The sequence below is a fragment of the Pyrgilauda ruficollis genome, unplaced genomic scaffold (assembly GCF_017590135.1).
Source record: "Pyrgilauda ruficollis isolate IOZ18807 unplaced genomic scaffold, ASM1759013v1 scaffold155, whole genome shotgun sequence".
Lineage (NCBI taxonomy): Eukaryota > Metazoa > Chordata > Aves > Passeriformes > Passeridae > Pyrgilauda > Pyrgilauda ruficollis.
In genome coordinates, this window is record NW_024514210.1 from 642,149 (window position 1) to 665,507 (window position 23,359).

Sequence of the window (23,359 nt, forward strand, 5' to 3'; positions counted from 1 at the left end):
TGAACTTTGCTTATTTTGGCGGGCCAGCCCTGCATCCCCTCCGCTCCCAGGCCTGGCAAAGGCAGCGGGCCAGCCTGCTTAGCATGCGTCTGTCACTGCTGGGAGCAATCACTGCTGCTAAGCAGCCGAGCCCGGCGGCCGCGAGCATCTCGGTCCAGCGTCCCCCCCATCCTGGCTCGTCATATGATTTCTCCTAAGGGACAGCTGCTGAGCGGGACTGTGTCTCCAAGCTGATCCTTTGCTGATAAGCCAGCTGCCAAGCCTCCACTGCTGAGACAAAAGAGTTTTTCTCTTCCCAGCAGGGTTTTTCTGCTGTGAATGACAGAGAAAGGGGTAAAAGTGAGCTGCCTGGCACTCCTCGTGGGCGAGAGGCTTTGGGGGCTCCTTGTTTCCCGCTGTGCTGGCAGATCATGGAGCTTTTCAGGCTGAGCCTGGGCTGCATTTGCCTCCTTCCCTGGCTTGAGGGTAAGTTTCTCCTCTTTTGGGGTAGCTGTAAAGTGGGAAGAGAACTGCCTCCCGGGTTATAACCTGCTTTCCTGCTGAACTGTTGCTTGGGCTGCAAAGCTCAAGAACCCACCAGCTGTAGAACAAGTGCCGACAGGCACATTTCAGGGCAGCATTTAAAATGGGATTAAACACAGGGATACAGAAGAGTGAGGGACAGGCTGGCAAAGTGCTGGGATGGCTGGGCCAGGGACACCGTGGCATCATGCCCACAGCTTTTATAAAGTGCTTTTAAGCTGCTAAGAGTAGTGGATGAATAAACCTGCTCAGGGAGGGAGGCAGGCACTAAGTGACCTCCTAAGCCCTAATGTTCGTCCTGGTCCCAGCTGCTCCTTCCCAGCAGAATTAAGCTCAGAGCATGCTAGCAGCATGGGAGAGGGCAGTGGGAAGTGCAGAAGTATTAGTCCTGCTCCTGTGGTGGTCGGCTGGGAGTGGGATGTGCTGGGAAGCTGCAGAGTCAGCTCACCTCCATAGAGCAAACTTGGTAGCAGCTCATGTTGATATTCAGGTGCTTTCTGGGGTTGCTCCAATCCTGTATCCTGCTCATGCACAGGAGTATTTCAAACCCAAGCAGCCCTGGTTTTGACATGCATGGGTAGATGCAAAAAGCAGAAGTCCCTGCTGAGCATCATCCCAGAGATCTGGAGCATTGCTACCCAAGAACAGTTTCCAAGGAGTGGTGCTACCATGGTTTCACCAATCCCATCATGACATCAGGAGGAATCAATTTTCTTTAAAAATTAGAGAAGTCCCTGAGCTAATAAGCCTTTTTATTTTGCTGCTATGACTGAGATGTCAGGTTGAAAGTGACTCATTGATACAAATCACCTAAGTTCTTCAAGGCTCATTCAGTCCCTGAAGCAGTGAGGAGAACAGCTCTGCAGTTTTACAGGTTACATGCTCAGAGCTGTTCAAAATCCCTCAATCAGAGGACTACAACTATTTGGGCTGCCCAGCTGGGATGTTTACTCCTTAAAGATAAACCTCAGGCTGGCACCTCTGACCAGCTACTTTTCACTCCTTGCTGCACAAGTGAGTGTTCCCTGGGATGTTTTGAGAAGTTACCCCTCAATTTGCTCTGCAGCTGGGTAATGGGAGAGGTTTGTGCTCCTACAGGTTTGACTTCTGCTCCATCTGCTGCTGTTTTCTGCACATCTAAAGTTGCCAATTAAAGCGAACTGAATCTCTCACTTTGTAAAGCCCCAGACTGAGGCTATGTCCTTGTAGTGGTAAGGGGTGATGATGCACATGCATCTTCTAAAAGTTAGAGGAGATTTGGTTAGGACCTGGAGATTATACCATGATGGCATGCAAAGAGAGCAGAACAGCCTTCAGGGTGTTGCTCTTCCTTTACTTCTAAGGTAGGATCTTGTCTGGTGTTAGAATAAAGTGATTTTTTACTGCTGCCATACAATGCAATCCACATGGTTTTGTTTTATTAGTAAAGTATGGAGGATCACAGGGTATTTGATTTCCTTTCTAGTGTAATGCTTTTGGTGCAAACATGACCAGCCACTGCATTTCAGCCAGACCAGTAATAAAAGAATAAAACCATCACTGTTTTGCAGAAAGGAATTCATCTTCTGGCAATGCCCAAAGAAGCTCAAAGCACAGAGCACAAACATGTTCATGCTTGGGGCTGAAATCCCCTTGCGGCAGCTTTTCCTCCTGTCCCCTCCTGCCTGGGGCTGCTGAGTTTTAAGGCTGCTGCAGGACAGAGATGCTTGCTCTCAACAGACCTCTGAGGGGTTGGTATCCTGCTGAAAACTGGAAATCCTGGAATTTCCTAAGCTGGTTTTGACAGTTGCTTCTTTGGAAAGTACCTGCAAGCAGAGAGGAGGCAAAAATTAGTTAGATGTCAGAAAAAAATTCTTCACTGAAAGAGTGATTGGGCAATGGAATGGGCTGCCAGGGCGGTGGTGGAGTCACCATCCCTGGAGGTGTTTAAAAATTAAAGACTGGATGTGGCACTCAGTGCCATGGTTTAGTTGATGAGGAACTGTTAGGTTTGTTCACAGGTTGGACTTGATGATCCCAAAGGCCTTTTCCAACCTAGTTCACTCTGTGATTCTGTAAAAAGTTTTGTTAAAAAACCAGACCTAATGGTGACCCCATGAAGTGCAATGGGCAGTGGGAAGTCAGGCACCAGCAGGATCTGTGTACAGAAAGAAAAATGCTGAAATAAAACTGCATTTAGCACTGACTCTGACCCCCATGCACTGGGTGTGAGGCTGTGGTATCTGTGTTTGGCATCTTGGCCTGATCCCATATCTTGGGAGCCACTCTCCTCCCCCTCAAGACCATGGTAGTGCTGACCCTGACCCCTGATGCCCTGAACTCAAAAGGCAGCCCTAAGCATTTTGCACTGAAGAGGCAGAAAGGCCAAGCTTGTACAATACTTCTGCTCCCCCATTAACTTTTACAGCCTCCAACTATTTTTCACTTGGGGGATTTCCTGGCTGTGATGCATTTAAATCTTCAGTAGCTATCAGACCTTCTCCCTTGGCTTGTGCAGGTTCTCCCCAGCAGCAACACACACTGCCTGGGTGTAGAACCACTTCCTGCACACTGCAAGTCTTCCCTTGGCACCCCTTGTCCCATCCAGGATCAGTCCTTGACCAGTCAGCCCCTCTCCATCTCCTCCAGACCTCTCTGGATTTTGTAGACACCCATCATATCCCCATCCCAGGGACTGGTTTTCCCCACTTGCATCAGCGTTGTTTTCCCCACTTGCATCACCAACCTCCCCCACTTCCTATAATTGATAGATTTTTTTTTTTTCCATGTCAAAACCTTCCTTCTTTTCCTATGGCTGTTTTGCTCCCTTGGAGGCCTTCACTGAGCTACTTGGTAAAAAGTGGACCTTGCAGTAATGTGGAAAGATATGAAGCTCTGTTGGTCAACCAAAATCAAGATATTCTTAAGAAAGCAGCAGTGGTTAGGAAAAATACGGGCCAAGCCACCCCAAACAATTTGCAAATGTCTTTGATCAAGACATCACAGGCAATGCTTAGAAACAGCAGAAACTTTCCCAGTCACACTGGGATTACTGGTAACCAAGGCTTTCTCAGTGGCATTACCTTAATTAGGAACGTTGCATGGATTTTGCCCCTAATCCTACATAGAACAGCACGTCCCAAGGGGGCTCACGCTGCAGAAAAGCAGGGGCCTGTATTTGCTTGCTTTTCTATCTTGTAACCAGACACAGTGTCAGTGTCATAGGACAAATGAGCTGGCATCAAGAGCCTTGCTAGAAATTGTTTATTTTGTTCCTAAAAATATGAAGAGGCCAAAGTGTTCAAGTATGTGCAGCCCAAAGCAGGCATCTACTTGGACTCTGTGAGTAAGGCTGGCATTTTCCAGAGACGCTGAGTCTCATCCTCAGGGAGTACACTGGTTGCTCCAGGTTAAAATTCTTAAAATGTTAGAGCTCATGGCCTTATTTGTCGGACTACTGGGCAGCGGGACGTGGGATGTCATTTTGTCTCCTGAGTAAAGATTCTTGGTGCCTGATGTGTATCTCAAAGTAAACACCCTCCAGGTTTAGCTGTGGCTCTATCCCCTATGGCTGTGTGGGGCAGGAGTGATGCACATGTGACTGCAATGTTTGCTGCCTCTGTGCAGGTAACAAACACGGTGATTGTTTAGAGGGGAACATAAAACATCAGGGACTCCACAGAGAGCAAAACACGTATCTCCTGCTGGGTCAAACAGCAGCACTCTTCAAAGTGTAATGAAAATACCCAAAAGTTTCAAATGGAGAGTCATTGCCAAGAAAGGAAAAGAAAATACAGCAAAGATTGTGGCATGCTTAATAATAAAACATGTAATAAAACATATGAGAAAAAGACCTGGATGAGCAGCTTAGAGAGAGAATACAACAACTGCCAGCAGAAATTTTCAAACATTATCTGAAGCAGGAAGTTGGTGGGGGTCAGGAGGTCAGTATAACTGGCACAAATGCAAGAAGGGCAACCAAAAGTAGGGCAGTGTAGAAAGGCTGAATGGATTACTGGCTGTAGTGCTCCCTTCAGACATGGTCAGGGAGGTCGTGGCAGTCACTCTCTGCAGTTTGAAAGGTTATCAAACAGAATTGGCAACAGAGGAAGTTTAAGGAGGGAAGAAAAAAAAAAAAAGATAAATAATCTGTGGCAACGGACCAGCCCAAATGTCTTTTGAGTTATAGGAAACTAAAGATGACATTAAAAAAACTTCTAAGGAGTGTATTAAATTCTTATTTAAGGCAACCTTGACACCAAAGGGCTGCATTACAGCAATAATGCCCCTCTTAAGAGGGATCCTTGCACAGCCTAGGGAGACACAGGTCCTTTGGCTCTGTTTCAGCATTGGGCAAGTCAGTGGAAGAAAAGAAGAGTATTCACAGACAGATAAACATAAGAAAAGTCAATTCAGCTTTTGCAATGGGAACGCCTGACATCCATGATGGTATCAGTAAGAACATAAATGCGCTGAGCTGATCAAGGGCTTGGGCCAGTGTTTGCAAAAGGCTTTTGACAACAATTTTCCACCCAGGCCCTTAAGAAACTACATTCTCATGGAGTAGGTGACAGACCTAGCCCACAGGCTGGAACAAAGATGTGGACTAAATTGACAATGATCACAGCAGTGTTAGTATCAGAAGGTGCTGAGAAAGATCAGAAGGGATGAATAATGGAGTAATTAAGCTTGCTGATGCCACAAAGTAATTAAGAATAATCAAAACTTAAGTTGACTTTGTGAAACTGCAGAAGGAGCTCTGATACTGATGGAGCAACAAAATTATATTTTTCTTTGTACTTCAGAGCTGAAAAATGTAGTTGGCAAAACCATTTTACCCATAAATACCCAGCGATACTCTCTGAGTTAGTCCAAACAGAGCACTGGAATGGCTGCCCAGAGAGGTTGTGGAATCTCCCTGTCTGGAGGTCTTCAAACCTCACGTGGATGTGTTCCTGTGTCATTTGCTCCAGGTGATCCTGTGTTGGCTGGATTGGGCTGTATGATCTCCAGTAGTCCCTTCCAACCCCAACAAATCTGTGATTCTGTGATTTTTGGAAGGAGGCACTGGCATCTTGCTGTCTTGAGTGAGATATTTACATGTCTGATTCTTACCCTCTTCCTCTATTAGCAGATGTTAATGGCCCAGCGCTGCAGACAGTATCCTGGGCTCAGCAGATGTTTTATCTGATCCAGCACAGTTGTTATATTCCCTTTTACATTGTAATGCATGTCTCAAATTATGACTTTGGAAATGGGTTTCTCACAGTTAAGCTGAAGCAAAGATGTGAGAATCCTGAATTCCACTTCCTAGGGAAAAATGGCGAGGGTGGGGTGGGGCTTGGGGGGATTGTATTAATCCATTTCAATTTTCTAAAGTTTACAGGAAATTACTTATGAGTCATTTCTTCTGCCTTTAGAGGCTGGCAGAAACTCAAGTCCAAAATGCATTAAATATCTTACTTCCACCCAGCCCTCAGTAAGGGTTAAAGAGAACAGGACTCACAAGTTGCCCACAGATAGCCCAGAAATTTAATTACCATTTAGACACATTGGCTGGCAGGAATTGTCTGGATTAGTGGCTATCACAGGTGCATGAAGGTCAATATCTCAGCACAGACACATTGATCTGACAATCTCAGAGCTGGTGGAGAAGCACTGTGGTTTCTGACTCCTCTCCTCAGGCATTCAGGCTGAGCAGAAAGCCCTGAGCTCTTTCTTATTTAACAGCCTCAAGGCATTATTAATCTAGCAGAACCCTTGAATTTCCTGAGAGAAAAACATGAGAGCTCCTTTAAACCATTGTTTATACTGTTGTTATTGTGTACCAGCTTCTGTTTATACTGTCACTAATCTTTTCAGGTACTGAGCCAAATACTTGTATTGGCTCAGTATTGTTTTGGGTTTTGTGGTCTTGGTCTTTTTTTTTTATTTGGGAGGGGAAACTCTGCAGAAATAGTTTAGATAAAAATCAGTGTTCTTGCCTAACATCACTTTTCAGTGTCCTCTTACTCTTTATGCTCAGTACTATATACCAATGGGGCTTTTATAATTTTGTCTCCTGGGGAAGAAAGGAAAAAAGGTCACTGTAAAAGCTGGGAGTTGCAGTATGTTGCTACTAAAAGATTTCTCAGAATGTCCAGAAATTTGAAACTTCTATTTCTATCCATCTATCTTAGGCATAAAATACACAGCAGAAAGTTCACCTGCAACAGTGGTGGATGGTTTAGCACTTAACATTTTGCTCAGGATATTCACAGGCCACACCTGATGAAGTTATACTGAAAACAGTGGCAATCCTTCAGCTAATGTGATATCCGTCCTAAATCATCTGGATGTTGGGACCTGTTGCTCTTAAAAGCAACAAGCAATTACAGAAATTGCTTTAAATTGTGTGTTTATTGTGGGACAGCTGCAATGTCTCCCCCTCTTACAAAAGGATTTTTAGAAGTGGTACTTTTGTTCCTAAGGTGCACAGACCAATGTCAGGTGTGCTAAATCCAAGATAATTTCACTACTTACATGAGCTGCCTCAGTCAAGTACTTACACACTTCTGGTGGGATATGGTTTTATCCCTGCACTGCTTTAATACCTCCAGAAGCCACTTAATAGACAGTGTAGCCCAAGGTGGCCTAGTTGGCCCCAGATGAACAGCACGAGGGGGATTTCAACTGCTCTTTTGTAAGAAAGATTTGACCTGGATAGGGGCAAAGCATCCCTTAAACTATCTAATTCATTTGGAGGGAGGGTAGGATGGCTACCTAGTTAAAACAATTGAAGTACTGAATTAAATACATACAGATATATATATATATATATATATATATATATATATATATATAGGCAGATATTTGATGTAATCATTCCAGTTGGAAGGATGTTTTTCCTCATTAGTTACATAACTGCTATTTTCCTCTAGCATTGCTCATGGCTATTTGCACGCTCCTTTTTTTCAAAGAAATGTCATTCCAGGAAATTAGGAAGCTGTGGGAACTATTTATCTGGGCATGCCCATCCAGGAAAGGACTTGTGGGTTACATCTTACCTCCCCCAGGGTATTTACAAAGACATGTGTTAGTGCACAGTACTAAACCCTCCTCTGGTTGTACCGCAGTAGCAGAGGGACGAGGCTTCCTCATAAGGAACACCCGGCTGGAAAAGTGCATCCGAGCCTCCCACGAGACCAACAGCATCAGCCTGGCCAGCTGCAAGGAGCACTCCCAGCTGCAGCAGTGGGGCTGGGACCCCGACACGGGCACCATCGCCAGCCTGCACACCGGGCGCTGCCTGGCGGCACACAGGATGCGCCAGCACGCTCTGGTCAAGCTGGAGCCCTGTGGAGACTGGGAACGCCAGGCATGGTCCTGCAGCAAGAAGGGACACTTGACTCTGCAGAGCTTGGGCTTCCACCTTGGCACCAAGGAGGGAGGCCACAAGGTCTTTGTCTCAAGGGAGAAGGACAAGTTCAGCAGGTGGAAGACGCTGGCAGATGAAACCATCTGTGCTGCTGCCCGGGCAGCAGCTCAGAGGCCCAGCAAACCAACACAACAAGCTCTAGACACACGTGTGTGGATCTATGAAAGTAAGATGAAGTAGATTTAGTGTTGGATAACATCTAACTTTCATGTCATCCAAACCATCTAACACCAGGCTTGCACATGCCATTCTAACTCGTGTCCACTTCGGCCCCACCCGGACAGACACCAAACGGCTCCAGCTCAACCCCACTACCTGGTACCATAGGTTTCCAGTAGTGGCTGTTCAGTGTTTTCCAGAAGCATGTAAAACCTTACATAATCAGGTCTCCAAAACCCAGCTGCATTTCTGAGGACAGGCAAATCTTTTGGTCAAATATTTCTGAATTGGTGCCCACAGCTAAGAATAATGGAAAGTGCTTGAGCCTCCCAAGCACAAAACACACAAGGAAGTCTCCCGAAGTCTGGCACTTTAGACTTTGAAAGAGCTTTGGTACTTTGGGATGTCTTTTTTGGTAAAACAACTGGAGGCAGCTGAAAACTTCTTTTAAATTTACACATATTATTGAGAAGGAGCTGTATCAGAAATTATTGCTTCAATTTCTGAAATTAAAGTTCTCTTCTGTGAGACCCCAACAGTGCACCTTTCACTAATGAAACCTAGCTCTAACCTTCATTCCATGTTCTCATTATCCTCAGTGAACCTTGCTGCTGGTGCCCACTGTAGCCATAAAGACACTGGTGAACACAGCAAGTAGTGGGAGGGAGCTTAAATGTTGCCCTCCTTTTGCATTAGAAATCCCAGAAGATGACATCAGAAATTATTAAAAATGGGGTTTATATTAACCATTTATGGCCTTGACCTTTGCTGAAGATAATCCAAACTCTGCTTTCAGAAGTTCACTAGCCTTTGTCTTAGACTGGACACAGAAAGGGCAAAAACCCTGGTCTTGTCACAATTTTAGGAGTTTGACCTAAGACTACCAGACATGGTCATTTTACCAAGATGTGGCTGTGATCATTTGTTGCACACCCAGTGAAGCCCACTGCTGACCACTGACAGTTCGTGGTCCAGTTTGTTTCCCACTTTCATTTAAGTCCTTTCTGCAAATAAAGGTGGTTTTCAGTACTTTTCTTGTAAAGTTGTGTGCAGAACTGAGACCTGAAATCACATTCAATTCCTCCTCTCCTTTCTTCCACTCCAGAGACCCAAAAAGAGCTGGTGTTTGTAATGGTTTTTATGTGTTTGTCCATTCTGTAGGTGATGAAGTTCCCAACATTCCTCAGGGAAAATGATTTTCCTGACAGGAGGCTATTCCTTACCTTAAGGTTGATGTACCCATGAGATTTCGAGCTCTGCAGAAATGAGTAAAGAGAAAATGTGATGTATCTGGTTGCCATAAACAGATGGATTATAAGTATAACCTTTTGACACAGAGACACTGTATCTAATTTGAAGTAAAAAGCATACATCAGCTGCTTTGGCTGCCATGTGTAGAGAAGGTGGCCTTTTTCCCCTCAAGCTTTTTAATTAGCCAACTAGAAGGTCAACATGTAATTATCACAATAGTTACAAGTGTTAGTGTTCGTTTAACATTAAGTTAAATATGGACCATACAAATTAGATACCATAACAGGCTAGTTAAATATAGGCTAGGAAATGCGTGGAACATTTAAGATATGGGAAAAAGGCATGTGAAAAGAGCATTTTCATTCCCCAAGGCAATGTTCCTGGCAGCCCAGGGCTGCCTTGGAGCCAGGATCCCTAAATAAGGCTGTGAGGGTAAACACAGAGCAGCTTTTGAATCAGGCTGTGCCACTTGGTGTCTCACGCAAAGTCATAATTTTCCTATAAATCCCATGGTTCAGTCTACTGGAGGGAACATCTGACTACTCAGTAACAACATCAATGTCCAATGTATTTGTTCAGGCATTTCTTATCTAACTTCCAGCTGATCATCAACAGACAATTTATACTTCGGTGGGTTATCCGCTCAATAAATTACACCTGTGTAGCTGTGGTGTGGCTGCTTATGGCACAGGATGGGAGGGGGGTTGGATAGGCAGCAGGGAGCCCTAAAGTCACAGTTTTCTTGGTCTTGGCATGTGCATGATTGCAACAGAGAGGTGAATTGCTGACATCAAACTTCACACAAGCTCCCCTCTAGCAGGAGTTGTTTGCCCACGCACCCTATTCTGCAGCAGGACTGGAGGGCTAAGGAAGGTATTGAGCCTTGCAAGAGGTATGGCCTACTTACCACCCTTGGGATCCCATTTTTATATCTGCAGTGTTGTTAATACCTGTGATTCTTCCTCTTGCCTCTTCCTCACACATCATCCTCTAACAGCTGGTGTTGCACTCATATTTTTAAAACCCATGATGACACCTACCACCAGAAAACAACCTCTGCTTTGGTTGTTGATTCCATCTTGAGAGGTTCATTTCACCTTTAAAATCTGTGACAGCTGAAAGCCCCTGATGCACAGGAGGAGGTGATTGCTACTGCACCACATCCTTCTTGCCGTGCAGGACAGAGAACCAAACCAGCAGGGCTTCGTTCCTTCTCCTTGCTGGGCAATGAGCATATCCAGGCTCCTGTACAAAAAGTAAATGATAATCACACAGATCTTTATTTCCTTCCAAGCTAAAACCATCGATTCATCAAAGATCGATGCTGTGGACAGACAGTCTTCTGTGAGCTCGACTGACCCCCCTCTGGCTGACAAGTTCAACAGCACAATGTCTCCTGCAAAGACCAAACAGGCACAGCTCCCAGCAAATGAGGGTGAGCAGCACTTTTCTGAATGCATAAGAACAGCAGGAAGGAAAGTGTGGGCAGCACTCCGAGGTTACTCAGCTATTTTCAGTGGTGGAAGAGCACCTGAGGATTTCTGAAGAACTTCCATGTGTACCACTGAGTGCTTTCACCCAACATGCTGAGTTACCCTTGGCAAGCAGTTCAGCGATACAGGCTTAACCTGGAGGCAGGTTAATAGCCACCAACTGTTTTAGGAGCAAAAATTATCTGTGGTTGGGGAACACTAAGTGACAATAAAGTTTCCTTTTCCTTTTTGGGTCCCATACAAAAGGGATTTGTTGTTACAGTGAAGCCTTATGAGGAATCTGGACCCCTGGTCCAACTGGAAGCTGCTAATCAGAGTCTTTCTGCTTCTTCCACTAGATCCATCCCACAACCACTCCAAGAAACATGGAAATCGGGGGAAAAACACTGGGGCCAGGCTTGCAGGTAGGTCCAGGGATCAGCCAGAGGAGGAAGGGACCAGCTAGATGAAGGTTCATCAGTGCCCCTCTCCTTCCCATTGTGACAGAGATACATTTCCCTGGGGTACTGCTGAGGATGCTCAATAGGGAACGAGGGCACAAAATTACCTGTCAGAAAGACTCTTTTTAAATCTCCACAGGCCTGTGATTAAAAAAAAAAATAGTAATAACATGAAAATCAGACAGCTGCTAACACTACTGCTTTCTCCCAGCCCTTCTTATTTTGTATCAGAAAGATGCAGAGTGGAGAAGCATGAGATATTATTTTCTTCATAGCAAGAAAGAAAAACTTTTGTGGCCACTTTCAATAGAAGGATGCTGTGCAGTGCAAAAGCAGCTGTAAGATGTCAATCATGTAGATAAAGCACTTTTCCTGTTATCTGGCATTTTTCAGGGACATTACGGGGATTTTTTGTGGCAGTCATGGCTATTGCATAAGAACAGGGAAATGTACAGCAAACATGTGATGCTTTCTCTAATACTCTTTCAGGCACGAACTGGAAGACAGCCATGCTGGTCCTCAGCCCCTTGGCATTCATACTGGGATTAATAATACTGACACTCAATGTTCACTACAACAAGTAAGTGAGAGTCATGTTCATTTGCCATGAACAGCATCTTAAAGAAAAACTCCAACATCTCAAAACAAAAGTCTTGGTCTTGGACCCCTCCCCATTCCACACCTGATGTCGCTGGCTCTCAGCAGATGGGTCTGGTCACCAGTGTGTCACCCTTGGGGATTTCTCCTCTCTGCCACCCAGTTTATCCATCCCACTCACTGACCCACCCAAATGCAGCCACTAATGTTGGCTCCTCCTTCCCTACACATCTTGTGCCATCACTGAAGTGACATTACAGTTGCTGATGTGGAGAAGCAACCAAGTGACAGACAGGTGCAGTTACTCTCTTCTCTCTTAGGAAGAAGAAAATCCTCTCTGCTCTGAAGAGCTCTCCAGCCAACAGCAGCAGAGTTGATTTACGGGAGCCGACCCCCTTGCGGAGGGGCCCCCAGCCGTACCTTCCACCATCCCGCTCCCCTTCCCTGAGGCGTGGAGAGATCCTCATCGAGTGGAAAGACGGGACTGTCACTCCTCTTTTTGACAACATCAATTACCAAGTGGACTAGCTCCAAAATGACAGAGCTTTTGCTCCATCCCGTGTCACTGTTCCCACCAGGAAGACTGCCACCACAGCTGATCCCCCTACCCTTGCTGTTTTGACAGGAAGCAGAGTTTGGGGTTTTTCTCTAAACACTTGAGTACAATCTTCTTGCACAAGACAAGGTTGAAGCAAGCAGAGTAGATTGTTTGGTTTGTATAGGCACATGCTGCTTAGCAATTTCAGAGCTGCTTTAACCCATAACAAACCCCAGGTTTCCCTAAATGAAGCTGGGACTTCTGCCAGCTGCAACTGCCCATTGAACCAAAATTAGAGTTACTGAGCATATGAAAAAGTAAATCTTTGAAGACAAGGCAAAAAGTAAAAAACAGAAATCCTAATGATCCTTAAATTCTTTTTAAGATAAAACTAGCTGCCAATAGACACAGAAGGCCATCAGTTACATTGTCAGGGTGAGAATGTAATTCACAAGACTTCTATAAAATCCCTTCTGGGTATATGCCAAAATATTCACCCCCCCTAAGTTGTCAATTAAGTATCAGCAAGTCATTTTACTAACTTAAAATGTAGCACTCCACTCTCCTCTCTGCATCACTGCAAGAGCCCTGCTGAGAGAGTATGTGTGTCTCTGAACTTTTCCATATTTAGGATCTACTAAACCTTATTATAACACACATCCTCTTTTATTATATAGACTGGCAATAAATGTTGGTCATGCTTGTTGGGGATATTGCATATAGAGCCACTTTATTCCAGCTTCAGTCTCCGATTTCCTATAATCGTATGGAATAGTCAATGAATAGACACATTGCTCCACCAGAGCAGTAATACAGTTGTTTTTCTTTTAGATAGGAGTAAGACATTGTTTTCAGCCTTTACACTTCTTGTTTGAGCAAAATTACCTGTGACTATCACACTCAATCCTGATCTTTTCTCAGTGAAATCTGCAATGTCTTAGTGCTTTCCTAATATTCATGAATGTATGCTTTCTTTCTCTCTGATTCTGAGATGATGTAATCATGGCTATAAGTCAAGAGTTATGTGGAGAAAGAAACAATAACACCAGGAAATGACAAGTATGAGCTGTGTCAGTGCATTTGTTCAGCAGGGCAAGGGAAACCATATCCTCACGGCTCTTACTCGAGCAACGCCTTTCACTTGACCTAAATTAAGCTGTTCTGCTGTTTCAGTGTAGCTTGGATTTCTCTTGAGTTTGGTTTTATTTAACCTACAGCAGAAGTAAGGTCTCTCCAGGGAATTAAAAATCTCTGGGGTTTTTTTATTATTTTAAAATCTCTGGTTGTTCGTTTTTGAGGGTTTTAAAATTATTTTTCTTTTTAAATGCTAAAAAGTTTACTGTCATAAGATATTATTATAACCAAAAACTTAACTGGTCTTAAAAAAAAAAAAACCCAACCAAGCCCTATTGGTTTAGGGCATAAATATCATAGAGGTTGGAAATAAATATCTTTGCCAGGCACATTATTCCATAATTATTTACTGGAGGGTTTCCCAGATGCTCCTTGGGAAAATATTTTACTATTAGACATGGGCTGAGGAAGAACTCTTTCTTCACCAGTGAGCAGCAAGAATCAGAGTTAAATTCTGACTTTCCAACATTTCTACTCTAAATGAAACTCAAAGACTCTGGGATCAAAAAATCTTTAAGAATCATTTTACTCACAAAATTTGTGGGAATGCATTCTGTACATAAATCACTTAAAATGCACACACAGCGCCTGACCCATTATCTCAGTTACACCCCGTGGAATTTTGTCCAAGGAGCACATCACCTTACAGTGCACAGCACCAGTCACCCTCCAAAACCTTGACACGCTTTGGGAACACTACGTGAGCAGTGCCATTAAAAAGGAAATATTGGCTTGGAGCTGAGCTAATGTGTTTTCCAAAGCACCAAGTGCCTGCGTTCATTACTGCTGAATGGGCAGAACCGATGACTTGTTAATGACTCTGTAACTCCAGCCTAATATGCTAATCTTGCTCATAAACAGGAAGGCAGCAGCACCATTGTTTACACAGCACTGATTAAATGGTACCTCAAACAATAATGAAAAACCAAGACTGAGGCTGCACAGGCTTTCAACTCTTCTCTCCCAGTCTCACTGGTTGTTACACTCTGCCACCACCTGAGTGAAACACTTCCGAGCAGCGCTCATAATCAAAATAAAGCCTGAGTGTAATGTGGACGAGCACTGAAGTTTTTTATGTGTATACATACAACATACTTATATATAACATCCTCCTTAGACTGCATCCCTTTCTTTGAAAGTATAAATATATGCAATTTTAAATCACTCCACTGGAAGATAATGGAGTGACAAGCAAGAGACTCCTAATACACTGATACCAACATTAGTAATGTCTGCTGCCCCAAAAGATGAGTGGGTGCAGCCATAGAAGCACTGATAGGATGAAACAGACACAAGATTGCACATAAGCTTGGATATCCTGGGCAGAAAGTGGATTAAATACCCTTTCCCAGCCCCCTGGAAAATCTATGGCCAAGGGGTCTGTTAAAGATCAAAAAACTAACAGAAAGAGCCAAAAGAGCTTCAATTTACCACTTAAATACCACACCTCAACCATTTACTAAGACTGTCCGGCTGGAAAATGTTCTTGCAACAGTACATTATGGATGCACATAAATTCATGATACAAAAAGAAAGACCTGAAATGATCTGACAAGTTATCATTGCATTATCACTGGAAGAGTTGGGAATAGAACTACTGCTTCCTCATTTGAAATTCAAGGTATGATTTCTGCAGTAAGCGTTTCATTATTAAAAATCCCCATATGCTCATTTTCTCAACTCTAGCTTTACATCAGCAAGTCAAGATGTATCAAGTGTTTGATTTTTCAAAAAGACCTGTGGTTGTTCAGCACTTCAAGGAAGAAAAAGAAAGCAGGGGGGAAAAAAAAAGAAAAGGAGACAGAGACAGAGAAAGTCTTTTGTTATCTCTGGGCTTCAATTCAGACATCTCTGGCATATGGTTCAATCAGACTACACTTTTTTGTGCTAGCTAGGAGAGACAAAAGCACAATCTCTTTAAAAGCTCCATGTATCCTCACTGAATTTCTACAGATTAAAAAAAAAAAAAAAAAAAAAAAAGAAATCTACATTTCTGCAGCCATATAATTCTTCTCCAGTTTAAAACATAAAAAGCACACCTGTCTCAAGAAATCCCCTTATACTTCACAAAACCACTTATTCTCTGGAGCAGAGAAACTGATGCACTTCTTTCAGCATTGCTTGCATGTCCTCGTATTCTGCAAATTTGCAGGCATCCTCCAGCTTCAGCCACTGGAAAGCCTGGTGCTCCTCCGACAGCTTGACTTCTGTGTTGCAGTCCTTCATTTCTGCCAGCCAGTACACGACGGTCTTGGGCTTGCCATGGACAGGGTAGTGCAGCTCTTTTCTGTAGCCCTCGATGAGGGTGAGCTGGCTGGCCTGCAGACCAGCCTCCTCCTGTGTTTCCCGGAAGGCTGTCTGCAAGTCATCCTCCCCAGGGTCCACGTGGCCTGCCAAGAGGGTGGAAAAGTGAATCTCTGGGAAGGAAACTCCCGTTTTGCTTTAATCAGGAAACACTGGGAGGCAGAAATGAGAGTACATGGTAGCTGACACAGGATGAAATGGAAACTGGAGAAGAGAGACTGCTTTTCTACATCTTATGTCTTGATTAGTCTTTGTCTTGTGGCTTTTAGGATCACTGTTTATCCCTCACCTCCTGAAACTTCCATTAGCCTCTCAGCATCAGACATCTTTTCTTCTCACTCCTCCTCTCCACTTCTCGAGTACCCTACACCCACAAAGTTCCACCTTAGATTATACTGAGGACTGAGTCCCTCATTTTTCTTTCATCCAGTAAGAGCAGACACAGGTCATCTGAGAGTCTTAATCCTCTCTCAACCATGTCCTCTCACATAAGCTTAAGGCTCAGTTCTGCAAAACTCTTAGTTGTGCCAACAGCCCAGAAACAACAGGACCAGGCACAGACATGTACCATTTAAAAGGTGCATTTCATTAAGGCAGCCACGGATTTTTTCTCTTCCATACTCCCCTCTAAAACAAGCAACAAGTCTAAAAGCCAGTCCTTTCTCCAGCTGGGTAGTTCTTCTAGGACACACCATTTATTTTATGCTGCTCAGAACGAGAGGTGCCACTACAAACAAGGGATAAATATAACACATCCCCAGCCATTTGTACTTTTGTTGAGAAATGTCAGATTTGGTTTTCTCATGAAAGCTCCGGACCAGAACATAAATAGAACAAGCCAAGCAATACCTCAAAAAAGCAACATAGCAGGAGCTGGGACATTTTGGGAGGTAAAAAAAGTTTAAGCTCTATTCTGTCCCTGGTGTCACTCTATTTTCTATGTAGCTGGCTCCAAATAGCTATAATTTCATCACAGAGATTAATTGTTTCTGAGGTCTCAGATACCCAAAGAGCCCTTTTAGTACCACAAAAAGTTTGTTTTGCCTTTGCAACAGGTCCAACTCACCTCCCTGTCTGTGTACCAAAAGTGTGAACACCTCTTACAACATGACATTACCTCAAATATAAAATACCCTTTTCTTTCAAGCAGCCACTGTGCAGAAAACACCATCTGATGTTGATACCTGTTGATGCCTGTTGATAACCTCAGTTCTAAGCTCAGTAAGTTGCTATGTTTGTGCAGTACAGTCTACCTGCAGAGCAGAAAAAGGACTGCAGGCAGCACCTCACACACCACAGCTTTCAGATCCTCCCACCTGTTCCCACTGGCACAGTTCTAATAGATTGAGAGGGAAAATAAACCCTACATCCCCTTCCTATCAGCCTCAGCTAGAGCAAAGTCACAGTTCAAAGGGCAGAGATAGGGCTGATGAGGTTCATGTGAGGGGATCCAAGCAAGTCCAGTTTAAATCTAAAGTTTAGAGAACTTTTAAAATAACAAGTTACAGGTGTAGCCATAAACTGCCTTTTGTGTGTGCTTTGAGAGACAATTACAACTTCTCCTTCTGGCTCCTGCCCCATGGAATCTATGTCAACATCACACACATGTCACCACACTGCACATCCCAGGGCCACCCTGGAAGACCACAGATACTATAAAATGGAATAGCTTCTCTTCATTAAATTCCCCCAAATCAACACCAAGCTTCTATTACAGGCCACCATCAGATTGTGGTCTTTGATCTCTAAAATCTGAAGCAGTGTGTTGAGGGAGGTGATTCTCCTCCTCTGCTCTGGTGTGACCCCACCTGCAATGCTGCATCAATCTCTGGAGTCCTCAGCAAGGGAAGGACATTCACCTGCTGGACTGAATTCAGAGGAAGCCATGAATATGATCAGGGAGTGGAGCACCTCTGCTTTGGAGACAGGATGAGAGAGTTAGGGCTGTTCAGTCTGCAGACGAGAAGGCTCTGGGGGGACCTTAGAGCCCCTTCGGGTGCCTAAAGGGTGGTGGTTTGTAAGAAAATTGGGGACAGACTTTTGAGAAGGGCTCCTGCTTTTCATCTAGGAGCGGGCAGACTAAGACTACAGACAAGAAAGACTTGCTTTTACTGCGAGGGTGGTGAAATACTGGCACAAGTTTCCCAGAGAAGCAGTGAGTGCCCCATCCCTGGAAACATCCAGGTTGGACAGGACTCCGAGCAGCCTGCTCTAGTTGAGGATGTTCCTGCCCATTGGTGGGGGCTTGGACTACACAACCTCTAAGAGTCCCTCCCAGCCTACACTATTCCATGACTCTAGGTGTGTGAGATGTGTGCTTGAGACAATTAGCTCCCTACCAAAACGGCTATAAATAATTTAAATCACTTTGTCCAGAATTACTGTGTTCCCAGGGATCCTTTGACAAGGGTTTCTTCTCACAACAATCAATCATGTCCCAGCAGATGTTTTTTAGCTTTCCACTAGGCTGGAAACTCAACTCCCTTAGGCTCTTGGTGGAATAGATAAAGGGGGAGGTTTGGAAAGTTTTGTTCTTTCCCTCAATAGAAGAGCCTAGCTGACACTGTTAAAATATTTTTTTTTCCTCCAATTTGCAAGTTCTTGTTTATAAACTGCTGCACCATGCTTTGAAAGTGACACATTTTACAAAATAAGAAGCAAAAACTATCAGGAAAAAAATCTCAGGTGGTAAAAAACAGCCTGCAAGAAGATCTACAGGGAACCTGAAGTACTTTCTGTGCTGCACTTTTCCTGGTACCAGGGCTGTGACTGTGTACTACCAAACACTGGCTCTGCCACATGCCTTTACTGAGGAGGTGCTACTCTCTCCTGGGACACAGGGCTTGTTTTCTGCTCTGAGGCCTCACTGATGACCAAGAACAGCTGGTAAGGTTAATTCTCCTATCTGTCCCTCTCATCCCTATTGCTTTAGGCAAGTGATCTTCATCAATGCACCTGCATCTCCTAAGAAGGGTGCATTCAAGTGTTCTATTACAGATTCTAGTTTGCCTTCCTGCAGACTGTGACCACAGTCCTGCAGCCTCTGATCACACGTGGGTCAAACAATCCTGCACTGGCAGCATTGCAGGTGCTTGGCAAAGGATCAGACCCAAGACAAGAAGGCAGAACACCCCCTCATTACCTCGCTCCAGTGGTGTGCACATCTTGCCAGAAACATCAGATACCTGAGGAGCTCAGCTGGGTGACAGCCCCTGCCCCAGCCCAGATCAGTTGTGCCCAACATTTGGTACAGCCACAACCTGCAGAGGATTTCAGCCTCAAAACTGCCCCCTCAGTTGTGTCAGGAGCACCACCAGACAAACAGCACAGCCAGCAGCTACTCTCAGGTGGTAACTGCCCCTCTAAACTGACCTCAGCCAAAATCCTCTCTGCAGCCTGACACCAATGACCTCCAGGAGTGTTACCAGCAGAAAAATCACCTTTGGGCGGGGTCCAGTGGTGGGTCCCGTAGGATGTCTGAAGCAGAAGGTACTCGATGCTGTCAGTGACCTTAGAGGATGGTGCTGGCTGCAGCCTCCTGTAGATGATCAAGCCACAAGCTCTCACAGCCATTCCCCTCTGCCAACTGCACCAGGAGCTGCAGAACAGCACAAAACATGGGGCTTGAACACACCAGCTGTATTTAACCAGAAAACAGATGGCTCAGCACAGTAAAAAAGTTGCCCACCCCTCTGAAGTTAATACAGAATTAAATTGTATATTATTAGCTACATTTGAATTGTAAAAAAATTTTCTTCGTTATCAAGAAGCATGAAAAATTACCTGCATGTCATGTCTTTGCTGTTGATAAATTACAAACCATATTGCAGGGAGGGGAAAAAAATTACAAAGCAAAAGGAAAGCCACAGATTAACACTCTGAAACTTTTCCACTGCAAACCTGCAAAGGCCCTGAGCAGAGGTAATACCTCACCATTACTAGAACTGGCATATGGAAATAATTGCTCTGGACATTTGCCTGGAGCACAGGACTTCTCAGGATATCGGGGCAAAGCTGAGAATGAATGACAAAGGACAGGCTCTCTGCTGTCACACCTAGACGTAAGGCTGTCATACAAAACTAGAAGTTTCTTAGCACGCGTGTTAAGCACTGATTTGTTGTAAACAATAAGGAACACACCTCTTCAGTGATAAATATTGTCAGCAATAAGCTACGCAGGCAGCATGAAGAATCCTACAGAGAAAAAGAAGCAATGGAGATGAGTAAGCCATGCTACAAGTCTGGCCGATTCCCAGCTCCGGCCAAAGCTTTGCATTCTGACAGAGAGGCATAGTTCAGTAAATAACTTTACAGAACACCGTATTTTCCTGGGGCGCCAAGAGCGGCATCGTGACACCTCCAGCTTCCAGCACGGGAAACCAGAGCACGGAGCCACCAGCCGCCAGCCACGTCCCTGGACGACGAGCAGCGCTTTTGCTCAACCACTTCAACCACTTCCTTCAGCTCCCGCCTAGCTCCTTTAGCTCCGCCACAACAAGGACAACAGCCCCGCTGCGGCGCCCTCAGCCCCGCGGCCAGCCCGGGGAACCAGCACCACCTCCCGAGCGCGCCTGGAAGGACAAGGACAAATCCCAGCGGGGCCCCGGCGCCTGGCGGCACGCGGCCCGCTGCCCTGCCCTCTCCTCGCCGCCCGCAGATGGTCACTCCCGTGCCCAGGGATGGGGACACCGGGATCCCCAGGGATGGGGACACCGGGACCCCCACAGCGGCCACCATGAACCCCCGCCCTCACCTCTGCTTCCGGGTCCGGCAGTGGGCGGGACGCGGAGCATGATTGGCGTCGGCATTAACCAATTGCAGCGGCAGTGCCTAGGCCGGTAGCTACTCCCTTCTCGTCCCGCCCTCCAGCCTTCCCTTAGGCCCCGCCCCCATGCCCGAGAAGGCCTCGGATTGGCCTCTAGCGGCCGGGAAGTGCCCTGCCCGCCCCTCTCCCCTCTCTCTATTGGCTGGCTGTGCGCACGAGGCTGCGCGCGGGCGTTTGAAGCGGGAAAAGCGTTGTTGCCATGGAGACGCGGCTTAATGGCCGCCGCCGAGCGGCGCCGCGGCCGGTGAGTGAGGGGGGACCCCAGCCCTGAGGGGACGGGGACAGCTGGGTCGGGAAGGGCTCTAGGGACATCGCCCTGGCCGGCCCCACCGGGCTCTACACGAGGAAAAGTCGTGGTGGGACAGCTCCGGGAAGGATGAGACGTGTCCCCCCTTCAGACACGCGGTGCAAGTCCGGACGCGTGGCGGTTTGTTTAGCTACATTTTTGTAGTTATAAAATATTTTTCAATTATGTGTTTTTTATATTTTACAGATAGCGCATAATTTGTATTACATGTAAAATATGTAAGTGCAATTAAAAATACATATTTATATAAATTATGTAAAATATATAAAATACTTAATTATTATTTAAAATATATTTTATTATTTTTTATGTAATACCTACGAAATATATTTTTTATGTTTGTATGTTTTTAAACTTAAGTAAAACTTTGAAATTATTAAAGAAACCCTGAGGGACATTTGGGAGACCCTGCTGGGAGGATGAGCTCAGGCAGGATTTTCAAATAATTGGCACTTTGCCATAACTCGTGGGTTATTTTCTCGGCCCATGGTTGAATACTGGACACTTCCAATATTCAGTATCCCAATATTGGACACTTCCCCTTCTCCATGCAGCTGTTGCTGGCAGCTGTTGGGATCAGCTGCAGGATGGAGCCTCTTCTGCTGAGGTCACCAGGCTATAATTAGTATGGAGAGAGGAATGAAATACTCTGACATGCTTTGTGGGGAAACAAAAAAATCTCCAATATTTATTTGTTTGTCAGCCAGTTTTAGTGACATTGGTTAGTATGGACAGAGCAACACAATAGTCTGAAGTGCTTCCTGGGGAAACAAGAAAATCCTTAATGTTTAGTTGTTTGTAAGGCAGTTTTAATGACATTAATTGTTTTAGTAACTTCCTCAAGGTATGTCAGTGGCAAAGGAAACCCCCGTTTCTTACTTGTTGCTGCAAGCAGCAGACCTGTGTCAAGCTCCAGCTGTAAAATAGCTTTAAAACCATTTAGCATTAAAACCATTAAAACCTCTCCAGTTACTTTTGCTGTACTGAAGCTGTAAGTGGTTATCTATGTCAGTGTCCAGCTTCAAAACAGCTGAGCACTTGTTCCAAGGAGCAGTGGAATGTTTAATGCCCTGTTGTTTACGTGCAGGGTAGAGTAATCCTATGATCTTCCAGAGGGATCTGCTGCAACGTCAACCACGGCTTCACAAAGCCCTACCTTTTGCATTAAGCTAAAATTTTGGGCTCATTTTACAGCACAGATTCTCTCTTGTTGTGGAGCTTGTCTTAAAAAAGTGCTGCTGCAGTTTGACGCTGTTCTTCACAGGAAAGCCCTAATTCCCAAGGAATGGGGTCAGAATGATTAAAGGTAAAGCATTTTGTGTGGTGCTCTGGGAAAGCAAATTAGCCATTCACTTCTGGAGGGTTAAATCAGATTTAACTTTGGATCACCTTAAAAAAAAGAGCTTAATGTTCAAATGAATAAGGAATGAAGATGGATGGGTAGTGACAAGAATTAATACCTTTCCCTTTTCCCTGTTCATTCTTTGCTTCTGTATTTCAAGAAACTTTGCTTCTGTATTTCAAGAAACCTGGAAATTCTTTGGCATGAGTAGAACCTGTGATGAAGTGCTGAAGTCTTTTTTGTACAAGTAACAAGTACAGTGTAGACCATTGCTGCTGTAGTTGCTATCAGGAGAAAGCACCCACCTGCTACACACATTTACAAACTCTTCAAGCTCTTAAGTTTTATTTTTGTAAGGTACTTGTAGAAGACAATGGCTTACACAGAAAACAAGGTGGTATTTATGTTTTGTATGCTGATTAACAATTTCTGTGTTTGTCAAATACCCTTGAAAATCGTGACTTATAAAATGATTTCATAACCAGGCCAGGTTTTATTATTTAGAGTGATTACCTTAGCCTATATGCAGGACAAAATGTATCATTTGCATCTGTAGGAATGTCACTTCAGATTTGTTCACTTTATTTTCCTAATTTGAAGAATAGATATAATGACACTTGTGTTCTCTCTCAGTGGTGACACTCAGGAAATTGTCTAAATCTAAAACTGACACTCTAAATTGTCTAAAATTGCCATGTGAATATGAGTGAGCTACAGTGGGGTAATAGGACATATGGGGGTTACTCAAGTGAGTGGGGTGCTGAGATGTTTAATAAATCAGAAGTTAATAATGATCAAGGTATAGTGGGTCAAGGCTGCTTTATTCTTAAAATAATCTCTATGGGGCTTTTACATAATTTATTTTATACACAGTGATTGACACTCATCGAGCACCTTCGAAGACCTTTCCTCCACCTTGAAAAGTGCATTGAGAAGGAAAAGATCTTGTGAAAGAGGTAATTAATAATTAAAAGCATTTTAAAATGGAGAGTCAGCTCTTAGAGCATAATTTTGTTGTAAGTTAATTTCCTTCAGGACAGAAAAATGTAAC

General features: G+C 44.5%; 3 protein-coding genes across 8 annotated transcripts in view; 1 reads left to right on the top strand and 2 right to left on the bottom strand.

Annotated features, from left to right (window-relative positions):
* LOC121350456 (myogenesis-regulating glycosidase-like) overlaps positions 1-19,412 on the bottom strand; it is a 36,737-nt gene extending 17,325 nt beyond the window's left edge. The window contains exons 1-4 of one of the 2 annotated variants that reach the window (XM_041461814.1): positions 19,275-19,412; positions 10,426-10,573; positions 9,301-9,333; positions 2,244-2,327 (exon numbers count right to left, since the gene is read on the bottom strand). The gene's annotated coding sequence lies outside the window, so the exon portion shown is untranslated. The remainder of the gene's footprint in view (positions 1-2,243; positions 2,328-9,300; positions 9,334-10,425; positions 10,574-19,274) is intronic. The other variant, XM_041461815.1, reaches the window with a different exon arrangement.
* LOC121350459 lies at positions 70-15,510 on the top strand. Of its 2 annotated transcripts, none has more exons than XM_041461822.1 (6): positions 70-465; positions 7,620-8,084; positions 10,623-10,763; positions 11,160-11,225; positions 11,751-11,841; positions 12,179-15,510. In XM_041461822.1, the coding sequence occupies exons 1-6, from the start codon at positions 411-413 to the stop codon at positions 12,384-12,386; spliced, it is 1,026 nt and encodes a 341-aa protein (XP_041317756.1). In that variant the 5' UTR covers positions 70-410; the 3' UTR covers positions 12,387-15,510. The 2 variants fall into 2 exon arrangements, with proteins under 2 accessions (XP_041317756.1, XP_041317755.1); XM_041461821.1 differs by having other exon boundaries at positions 73-465; positions 7,617-8,084.
* Positions 14,033-20,656, bottom strand: NUDT2 (nudix hydrolase 2). 4 transcript variants are annotated; one of them, XM_041461825.1, is made up of 4 exons: positions 20,588-20,606; positions 19,975-20,028; positions 19,275-19,432; positions 14,033-15,920 (listed from the first exon to the last, which is right to left on the bottom strand). In XM_041461825.1, the coding sequence occupies exons 3-4, from the start codon at positions 19,405-19,407 to the stop codon at positions 15,607-15,609; spliced, it is 447 nt and encodes a 148-aa protein (XP_041317759.1). In that variant the 5' UTR covers positions 19,408-19,432; positions 19,975-20,028; positions 20,588-20,606; the 3' UTR covers positions 14,033-15,606. The 4 variants fall into 4 exon arrangements, with proteins under 4 accessions (XP_041317759.1, XP_041317760.1, XP_041317757.1 ...); XM_041461826.1 differs by lacking the exon at positions 20,588-20,606 and adding an exon at positions 20,154-20,575; XM_041461823.1 differs by lacking the exon at positions 20,588-20,606 and adding an exon at positions 20,147-20,575.
* Positions 20,657-23,359: the final 2,703 nt, after the last annotated feature.

Excerpts from the sequence above, each read along its gene's own strand:
- LOC121350459 (XM_041461821.1), top strand. The coding sequence starts at position 411 with ATGGAGCTTTTCAGGCTGAGCCTGGGCTGCATTTGCCTCCTTCCCTGG. Across the intron at positions 466-7,616 it reads CCTCCTTCCCTGGCTTGAGG|TAGCAGAGGGACGAGGCTTC; the intron begins GTAAGTTTCTCC and ends GTTGTACCGCAG. Across the intron at positions 11,842-12,178 it reads CTCAATGTTCACTACAACAA|GAAGAAGAAAATCCTCTCTG; the intron begins GTAAGTGAGAGT and ends CTTCTCTCTTAG.
- NUDT2 (XM_041461827.1), bottom strand. The coding sequence starts at position 19,407 with ATGGCTGTGAGAGCTTGTGGCTTGATCATCTACAGGAGGCTGCAGCCA. Across the intron at positions 15,921-19,274 it reads CCACTGGACCCCGCCCAAAG|GCCACGTGGACCCTGGGGAG; the intron begins GTGATTTTTCTG and ends CCCTCTTGGCAG.